General features: G+C 29.4%; 2 protein-coding genes across 3 annotated transcripts in view; both read left to right on the top strand.

Moving 5' to 3' along the window:
* The window catches only part of LOC108764932 (glutamate receptor ionotropic, kainate 2-like), a 13,091-nt gene extending 11,161 nt beyond the window's left edge, over positions 1 to 1,930 (top strand). The window contains 1 exon segment of the mRNA XM_018513338.1: positions 1,697 to 1,930. Within this exon segment, the coding sequence (XP_018368840.1) occupies positions 1,697 to 1,930 (234 nt within the window).
* A 1,267-nt stretch (positions 1,931 to 3,197) lies between these two features.
* Positions 3,198 to 10,667, top strand: part of LOC108764959 (glutamate receptor ionotropic, kainate 2-like) — a 12,709-nt gene continuing 5,239 nt past the window's right edge. Inside the window, exons 1-9 of one of the 2 annotated variants that reach the window (XM_018513396.1) lie at positions 3,198 to 3,377; positions 3,752 to 3,858; positions 5,015 to 5,170; positions 5,656 to 5,870; positions 6,147 to 6,452; positions 7,622 to 7,720; positions 7,896 to 8,063; positions 9,298 to 9,519; positions 9,678 to 9,890. In XM_018513396.1, the coding sequence (XP_018368898.1) occupies positions 3,765 to 3,858; positions 5,015 to 5,170; positions 5,656 to 5,870; positions 6,147 to 6,452; positions 7,622 to 7,720; positions 7,896 to 8,063; positions 9,298 to 9,519; positions 9,678 to 9,890 (1,473 nt within the window). In that variant the 5' untranslated portion in view covers positions 3,198 to 3,377; positions 3,752 to 3,764. Of the gene's footprint in view, positions 3,378 to 3,751; positions 3,859 to 5,014; positions 5,171 to 5,655; positions 5,871 to 6,146; positions 6,453 to 7,621; positions 7,721 to 7,895; positions 8,064 to 9,297; positions 9,520 to 9,677; positions 9,891 to 10,667 lie in introns of those variants that run through there. The other variant, XM_018513397.1, reaches the window with a different exon arrangement.

The following is a 10,667-nucleotide window of genomic DNA, read 5'->3' as shown; positions in this document are numbered from 1 at the left end:
TTTTTTTGTTGCGTAATAGCGATTTAGTTAGTGATTTTTTGAATTAGGATACTGTGAGGTTAATCCAGATGAGCACCCAGCTCTATTTCTGTAAAAAGTTTTTTTAAGAGATATCGTTTCTTTACTATAAATAATTATTGTTATTATTTTGGTGTTCTATATGCGTATCGAACTTCAAAAAATCGGGTACAAATTCATTTGTCAGAAATATTGCTTTAAATATATAAAAATCGAGTAATTGTAAAGAATAACAAAAAAATTTTTTATAAAACATAAACAAGGGCTAATGAGAGTATAGTCGCTGTAAGTTTTGCGATGAATAAGTTTATTAATTATTAAATTCCATACGTTTCGGCATCCATTCGAGCCATCATCAGTGCATCTTAGCCTTTACACTAATATTAATTATTGACCATTACTTGGCTCCACGAGATTGGTCACTCCTTCCATCAACATCAATACGTGACAAAAGATTGGAAAAACAATTGGCAACGTTCGAGGATGTAGTTCTATATATAGAAATGGACGTTACCAAATAATTCTAATACAATTATAAATTACCAATAAATAAGACTCACCCGTAAAGCCAAGAACAATCAGTAATACTTATGTATAATGTATAACATTTCCATTAATTAAATTATAACAAACATCCGCAGTCAATATACAATAAATTTCAAAATATCAGATCTAATTAAACCGTCAATTATGGATACGTGGTACATTTTTGTCGATTCATATAACAACGAACACTCGTATGAATCTTCCAACAGTAAACCCGCTCGAATTATACATTTATATAGATCGGTAAATAACATTTATGATGTGTAACAAACGGCAAAGACAACAATTAAAGGATACAGAAAGACTATCTTACCGAGCAATGATAACATGAACTATATAATAATAAAGATAAAAGCTTCGATCGACAATCGTTACAAATTATTCAGAATCGAAATATACGCATGGTGTAGAAATTCTGTGTCAGACTGTAAGTTTAAACCATTTTTTTGTAATTGTATGTGCACCATTTCTGATATTCGTCGTTTAAATAAAAATCTTTCATTGTCCATAATCTCTATATTGTCCCAGTCGAAATCGTGATTATAATTAAGTCTATGTTCTGTAATTACCGAATGATTATTAATATTTTTTCGAATATCATTATGATGCTCATTAATCCTCGTCTTTACTGTACGTTTTTACTGTACGTCTTTACTGTACGTTTAGTCTGACCAACGTATGGAGCATCACAGTCATTACACTTGATTTTATATACTGCATTCTTTTTAGACATATTCGGTACCGGATCTTTATGTGTTTTTATAAAACAGTTAAGCTTATTGAGACTAAAGTAAGCAAGATTGACTTTATAATCCTTGGTAATGTCTCTAAATTTATCCGAAACCTTAGTTACATAAGAGAACGCAAACCACATATTGTTTATTATATCTGTGCCATTATCATTATCACTGTTTTGCCTCAACGTTTTTCCATGTAATAAAGATTTGAGACGATCATTCATTACATTAAAAATAAAATCCACCGGATAGTCATTATTCAAAAGTGTCTCTATCACAAATGACAAATTCTTTTTATGGTATTTAGGTATTTAGGTTAAATTTAATAAGTTAATTATTGCATCATTGTGATATATGTATACTAAAGAAGAACTTAATTATCATCTTTCATACAGATCACAACGTGGGAAGTGTTAGCTGCTGAGTTGAAATTCGCCGTGAACATCTTCGCAATTACGAAACCCGTTAAAATTACTAAAAGCAGCAACAGTAACGTAAGTTCTAGGAAGGATGGATTTGACAGCGCTTGATCTATTGCTGATTCTTTCTTATATATTGATGTGTTCGGTAAATTCGATAAAAACCATAATAGAAACAAATGTGTGTGTGATGATCATGAAATTAATTAATTATTGCCAAGAGAATTTAAGTTTAACCACAAATTTAAGTTTAACCACGAATTTTTTAAATAATACAAGGATTCCTACATTGAAAGCTCTAATTTATTAAATAAATATTCATACACACCTATATAAATAGGTAATAATGTATAAATGTTAATAGGTAATAAGATGTAAAATAGATAATAAGGTATAGATGTTTGTAAAGATGTATATTAAGCACGGGTCGAGGTATTCACTAAGCTAAACGACTGTGTAAGTTAGTCATCTCTGTATGTATACTTCTCTTCTGTAATATTATTTTAAAATGTTAACGATACCATCTTGTACAACAGTTAATATAAATATAATTCGCCAACAAGCAAAAGTCGGATTTACTTCATCAATTGTAGATATTCAGACTTCAACCAAATTGATCAAGAGATCCTTATTAAAAGCATGCTTAAGATTTAACAAAAATAATTTTATGACATTAATTTTTATTTCTATAAGTAAAGCATGATACAGATTGAAAGTATTCTCTATTGTTAGCATGTATTTAAATAAAACTTTTTTTTAGTATGAAGTGATGGTTAAATGATTTATTAACCTTGAATAACTTTTGGTTTAGAAAATATGTCTTAATTTATACTGTCAAATGTGAATAATAATATGCGAAAAAGATTAATCTATTTCAGTATATGTAATACAAGGAAAAACTTCACACTACTCGCTTTAACATTATAATCCAATATGATCGCGATAAAAGACTACAAGCGTGGCACTAATTACTTAAGTTTCTTATGTGTTATAAATAATTAGTAATTTTTATATTGTTATCCTTTCTTAATTTACTACTTCATTGTTCATTAATTTTTACATGATTAAAAATGTATTCTTCCTAATTTTATTTTGAAAATAAAAGATATTTTAATCACAAATTGATAAATTTACAATAAAGGAAATTGGTTCAAATAGTAAAAACGGAAAAACAAAACGTAGATTGTTTGGATTTATTATAATTTAAACTTAATTTTCTCTCTATTTGTTAGATTATAACAAAAAATATCCCTACTAGTTTATTTAATTAAATGAACAAAATATGAATTTATTATTTTAATAACGCGCTTATTTGAATACATTTTTTAAACATTGTAGAAGTATAGAAATTTAAAATATCGTTACTGGAAGAATGTGCGACGTAGTCACTACAACACGGTTCTCAAAACGAACGACGCGAAGCCAAGCATATATAAGATGTGGTTCAGACCTAAATTTAGATCAGTGTATAGTAGGACAACATCGAAGTCGAAACTTCGCGAGTACAGTTTCCTGATTCATTGGTTTTCCCTCTTCTATTTCATTGAAATTTCGAAAAGTTCGAAAACTTCAGATAAAGATCTTGATTGATTCCAATTGAAAAAGTATTGAATTCAAACAATGAAGAGAATGCAGTTATTGACGCGCGAACATTAAGGTAAAACTAGTAAAATTATTAATATATACATATAAGGTAGTATAGCTCTACTGATATAAAAATCGATATATAACTCGACTGATCTCAAAATAGTTTAAACCGTTAAAATTTATAATAATAATATAAAGAACTTTAATTAGACATTACGATTACTCATATATTCTCCAAATGGCTTAGATTGAAAATAAAGTTATTAAATAATAACAAATATTTTATTTAAGAAAAAAAAATTAAATCTTAATTAAAATCTACATTGTATTATATATTATCGATATCGATAAAATGTAATGTTATGCACATAGAAAAGGAGAAATCATTGATAATTGTTCAAGTTATTCATATTTTGTAAATAAATACACTATTGTATTTTACAGATTTTTTACTAAAATGGACTCACGACAGTATTTATTTTCGATCATATTAATTTTATTAGTACTGGCAACACAACGCATTCATGGCCTGACGCGACCAATAAAAATCGGTAAGCAGTGATCATTCTAGAAAACTATAATAAATTTCAAAAAACATACAGCTTATGTATGGAATTTCACAGATAAAAAAAATCATTTATCGATAGAACTAGCAAACACTAAACCCTCTATAATAATCTACTTTATAGTAATTTAACATAATATTCTATTTGACGACTGCATATATAAACAATAGATCAAAGATAAAGGCTCTCTAGAGATAATCTGAATAAAAATCTTTCAATGCCTATTAGAGCCGACACAGGATATTATGTGTAATAATCAATTTATTAATGAACAATAAAATTATATAATTATGACATCAGGTAAACGTTTCGACCTATTATTTGGGTCCTCTTCAGTACCAAGAAAACACAAAAATTCTATAAATATATGTGTTGAGTAACTATATAACAGCAAGATTATATTTTATTTAAATTTATAAATGATTCGCATATATAAATTTAAATAAAATAATAATCGACTCTATAAATTATTTATTGTTTTCTTCTTTTTTATGACAAATCGTCATTTAAAAAATGCCATATAACACATGGATTTATAATCAAAATAAAATAATAAAGGTATGTTTAACATAAAAATTTTTTTAATACGATAGAAGTAAAAATATATTTATAAATTTTAGAGTCAAAATTCAGTAATGATAAATTTTGCTCGTGATAATACCAATGTATGTTCACAAAGTCACGCAAGAGAAATATTTTTAACGGTGTTCACATGCGCTTATTACTTAATATTGATCCGACACGCATAACGTAAATTGCGAATTCATGCGTTATTAACTAATATTAGCGATTATTCAAATAAATATATTATAGGTATGTAATAATTATTTGGAGGTATAATTAGGAAATTAATTGTGATTATATATTAATTTTTTTACTTCAGTTAATCATTACGATTATATCTTATTACGATTACGTACTAAATTTTATATTGATTCTTTAGATAAAAATATAATAATTTATTTAAAAAAAGCACTATTTTTATTTTTAAAATTTCTTGCGTTAAAGCTTTTCTGATGTCTTATACAATATATAATCATGTATATATTCCTTAATCTTTGTACTATGTTTCACATATTGATATTAATTAATCTAATGTCAGACTTTTTATACAATTTTTAATTATTAATATATTTTTTAGGAGCAATCTTCCACAAAGGTGATGAAGATCTTAACTCTACATTCATAAAAGCAATCTTTGATACAAAGTACGAAAATCTTGCACCCGCATTCGAGCTTATCCCCGTGATTAAATACATCGATGCTGATACTGATAGTTTTAAGACTGGTATAGCTGGTGAGTACGCGGTGAAACCAATTACTCCGAATGACAATTATTCCATAATATCAACAAGTTTGTTTTCTACTAATTATAAATATGCAATATTTTTCCATAATGTATAATATTTATTCTATCTAATTCAATCCCAAGAGAATAGAACATTGAAAGTGCAGTTTAGAATAGTTCTATAGTTATACATATAATCATATATCGTAATATGTATATATACATATATATATATATATATACGTAAAATGTTATCAAATAATTGTATTCAATAAAAGCATGATAATAATTTAAGCATTATATTCAATAAAAGCATTATAATAATTTAACCGGACGAGAGAATTATTTTTTTACAGTCACAAAAATTCGTATGTAAAATTGAAAAATAAAACAAGTTTACAAGGAAGGCTTTACATTGCATTTTTATTCTATAATAATTTTAGACATATTGTTAATTTATTATATACTTAATGTATTACTTTTCATACATATAGCTTGTGACCTTCTTGAAGAAGGTGTAGCAGCTATTTTTGGACCTGCAAGCAGGCATACTCGTGGTATAGTTGCAAGTATTGCAGCTCGATTTGATATACCGCACATTGAATATGTCTGGCGGGAAAACGAAGGATTAATAGAGAAAAATAAAAAACAGAAGACTCTATCGTCAATGACCATGAATGTATTCCCTGCCAGTGAAAAAATCAGCCAGGTCAGTCGCTATATGTTACAAAGAAATGCTTCGCAACCAAAAATCGATTTTGTTTTATACGCTATAGTAAATCGCAAAATTTGAAAAAGATGTTTAACAGTGCAAGTAATAATTCAATTTGTTAGTTTACGTGATAATTTTTAGGTGCACATCTAATTAATCAAATCAAATATAGTCTATAATTCTAAGATGGAGGTTAAATCGTAATTTTGATATCATTGAATTTAAAATGTAATTATTATTTTTGTAATGTATTATTAATTGACAAAACTGTAGGCAATCGCCGATGTTATCGCATCAATGAAATGGCGAAATTTCGCAGCGATTTACGAAACTGACGAGGGACTGTCGCGCCTTCAGAAGACTTTGACTCTAAAAGGAGACAAAGAAAACCCAATTGTACACACAGTACGACAGTTGAACGAAGGGTCGGATTATCGTACGATGCTTAAAGAGATACGCTCTTTGTCGGTGTTCAATATAATTATTGAAGTCAACCCGGAAAATATCATAGAAGTGCTCCGCCAAGCAAAAGAAGTCAAATTACTAGCAGATTATTCCAATTTTGTGTTAACATATATGGTATAGTATATTACTTAACAATTATCAATAACAAAACGGTACTTTCAAACATGACGTTTTTTACGTAGAGGAAGATTACCGATACCGACATACCACTTTGTTTTTAGACAATATTTCTTAAACAAAAAGTAAAAATACAACTTCAAAAACATAAATACAAAGTAAAAAGTGTCTTCTATCAGATAGTATAAGCAATTTTTATAATACTGTTAGCAATTTTGCAACAATTAAGTTTTTCGTAAGTTATGCAAAAATGAGCGTCTGACAAAATAGGCTCCAAATCTGACACAGTAGGCAGTAATGCTACGTATTCCTATTCTTTTTCTTTTACAGAAATTATTTGTATAAAGTACCTATAAGTGAATGTATACAAGATTTTTCAGAATCATTTTACTTTGTTATAAAACATTTTTATTGAATTATATGCATATTTACTTTATGCTGTTCTGCAAAATGCAAATATGTAACGCGATAGTTTTTTTGAGTTGTTTCATATATGCACGATTGTCTTCAGCTCCAATAGACTTATTTGACACTATAAAGCAACATTGTAAAGATTAACTTAGCTCATGGTCTGTTTTACGGACAGGTGTGTCGGTTTACGCTGCACCTCAATTTTAAATTAAAAATCGTATTATGAAAAGACTAAGAAAAAAATAATATAAATAAAATTTATTTCGGAAACTACAAGTATTTAAAATGACGTAATATTATCAATAATATAGTCACTATTATTTAAACCTCACAATTTGCAAAAGAAAATCGTAAGAATTTTATTTTCGCATTTGTAGAATTCGCATTTGTAGTTTTTAGCTGATTTGATATAGAAACAAGCCACAAACCTACGAATTATGAGTTTATACTTCTTTAATTAGCTAAACAGATCATGATTTTATTAATATTAATAAAGTGCAATAGTTAATTTCCGAAAAATAAGGGGGTGTCACTTTAGGAGACCTATGTCAGTATCGGCGACTTTCCTCTATTTCCAGTGAAAAGATTAGTGTTTAAAAAACTATGAATTAAACTATTAAAATTAAATATGTAAGAAAAGTTAAATAGAGTATAGATAAAATATGTATAATATTGTATATTATTTTTGTGCATTTCCGATTGCTAGAAAATAGTGCATAAACAGTTTTTTAAATAATCTTTCTATGAAATTGTAGGATTCATCCAAGCTATCTATCCTTGAGATGCGAAATGGTACCGTCAATATCACTGGACTGAGCATAAGAGATAATGATGATAAAGAAGGAATTGATTGGGTATTTATTCAAAAGAACCTCAATTTTTTTAACAGCAATGAGTATAATGTGATATAATAATTATAATATAATCTCAAAAGCTTATATTTTTTTATTGAGTTTAAGAAAAAATATTTAAAATAGAATATTTATATAGAATTATATAATTGCATGAATTGTTCGCGATTTTATGTAGCTGGATTCAGCGGTTCTCTATGACGCAGTATTTTTATTACAAAAAGCATTAGAGACTCTAAATGCAAGAAATGATAATGAAGAATATATTGATCCTATACCACTTTTTTGTGCTAATAGTACTACAAAGTATCAAGTAGGACCTAATATTACCAGTGTTATGCGAGAGGTAAGGGATTTTCCTTTATTATTAAATTTCTTGCATAATAAAAAATAGTAATTTGATTTTAAATCTTAGGATATACATATAAAGAAAGTAATTCAATAGATAAATACTTTCCTATATTTTTATATACAATTGTAAAAATAAAATCTTTTAAGTTAATGTAATGCCATATTAGATCTATCAAATGTGATTAATATATTGTAATAACAAATTTTACTAATCTTTGAATATATTAGGGTGTGTAGGAAAAGTTTTCGCTCATTTTTAACAATTTTTTTTTATTCAAATAAAATGAATGATACAATGCATGTTAGTCAAAATATTTACCATTATTTTCTACCACCTTCGCCCATACCTTTCAGGCAACATACGAATACCACGTTGAAAAATTCGTCATCTTTTGATGCGATCCAATCATCCATCCATTTGCGAACATCCTCGACATTGGAGAAGTGCTCACTAGACAACGCGTGTTGCATTGATCTGAATAGGTGATAATTAGAAAGGGTAATGTCTGGTGAGTAAGCTGGGTGCGGAAGAACTTCCCATTCCAAATCCAATAGCGCTTCCTTGGACTCTTTAACAATATAAAATCTGGCGTTATCAGAGCAGGATGACTTTGCGTCGATTTGCGGCTATTTGAGGACGCTTTTTGATCAGTTCCTGGTTCGCTATAGTAAGCAACTAAGACAATTGAACCGGGGACTGATCAAAAAGCGTCCTCAAATATCCATAAATCGGCAAAGTCATTCTGCTCCATAACAACGCCAGATCCCATATTGCTACAGAGTCCAAGGAAACGCTGTTGAACTTGGAATGAAAAGTTCTCCCATACCCAGCTTACTCACCAGACATTGTCCCTTCTGATTACCACCTATTCGGATCGATGCAAAATGCTTTGTCTAGTGAGCGCTTCTCCAATGCTGAGGATGTTCAAAAATGGGTGGATGATTAGATCGCGTCAAAAAATGATGAATTTTTTCAACGTGGTGTTCGTATGCTGCTTGAAAAGTAGGCAAAGATGGTAGAAAACGATAGCAAATATTTTGGCTAACATAAATTGTATCATTTATTTTATTTTAATAAAGAAAAGTTGTTAAAAATGCGCGGAAACTTTCCCTACATCTTAATAATTAAATAAAATTATTCGAATACAATTTAAATAATCTCATATTCAATAATAATAAATTTTTATCAATTATTTTAAAAATAATAAAATTAATATTTTGTTACACAGTTGTCAAAAATGGGAAAGATAACAGGTGTTATAAATATTGACGAGTACGGTCGTCGACAAGATTTTAATGTAAAAATTTTAAATTTTCGACCATCGGGTATAGCACAAATAGGTTTCTGGGAACCATTGAGCGGTGTAAATGTCCAACCGACTGAAAAGGAGCAAGACAGCTATTTATACAAATCCATGGAAGAAAAGATATTCAGGATTAGCGTAATGGAAGTTTGTATTCTTATGTTTTGATGAGTCCTTACATTATATATAATTTTTCTATAAATATTCTCTCTCTCTCTTTCTTTCTCTCACTTTTTTTTTCTCTACTTTAAATTATACAAATATTTTTGGAGATATGAAACATATAATAACTTCCTCTGATTCAGAGTGCACCCTACATAATAGAGGTAGCGGATGGAACGCGCGGAGAAATTATCAACCAAAAACACTACGAAGGTTATTGTATCGATCTGATTAATGAAATCGCAGATTTCCTAAATTTCAAAGGAGTAGTGTTTGAAATTGTAACTAATAAGCAGGGCAAATATGATCCAGTAAAAAAGGAATGGAATGGTCTAATCAGGCGCATTGTGGATCGTGTAAGTAAAACGTTTCAAAGGAAGTTTATTTTAAATTTATTTCTATTACTTTTTTTTATTTTGTCGATTTTAAGCAAAAAAAATTCTTTTACAAAAAAACAATTTCTTTTATAAAACAAGAACATATAGCAAATCATCTACCGGGTAGAATTTTAAAAGGGGGCACATACGGGCTCTAGATAGTTTTTCCCCATTTCTGTCTAGGCCCCATTCAGGCAAGTCCGATTAGGCCCTGTACAGAGATGTAACGCTCGTGCAAATCAGGGCCCGATTTGTAAATTTGATTAGGCCCTATTTGGATATGCCTAACTAGGCCTTATCTGGACACGCCTAACTAAGCCCTATCTGGACACGCCTAACTAGGCCCTATCTGGACACGCCTAACTAGGCTCTGTCTGGACACCCCTAACTAGGTCCTGTCTAGACACGTTTAACTAGGCCCTATCTGGATACGTCTAAGTAGGTACTATCTGGACACGCTTAACTGGACATATTGGCTAAAGTAGACCCTATATACTCTAAAGTAGGCCCTATCCTGGCAAGTTTAATTACGTCCTATTTTGGCATGTTTCAACAATTGACAACAACAGAGAAAAATATCAGGGCGCTCCTCGTCTCGATCCCAGGCATGGTCTCTGCTCCGAGTTGGTAGACTTTGACGCTGCCACTGAGCCACACAGCCTTTGACGCTGGTGGTCTCTCTGTTGTATCTATATCTAGTAAATATCTAGGCCCTTTCATGGAACACCTCACTAGACCCTATTTTGGAATATCTAT

Source organism: Trachymyrmex cornetzi, unplaced genomic scaffold (assembly GCF_001594075.2).
Source record: "Trachymyrmex cornetzi isolate Tcor2-1 unplaced genomic scaffold, Tcor1.1 scaffold468, whole genome shotgun sequence".
Classification (NCBI taxonomy): Eukaryota; Metazoa; Arthropoda; class Insecta; order Hymenoptera; family Formicidae; genus Trachymyrmex; species Trachymyrmex cornetzi.
The sequence above is the reverse complement of the archived record's forward strand: the minus strand, read 5'-3'. Positions and strand labels throughout refer to the sequence as shown.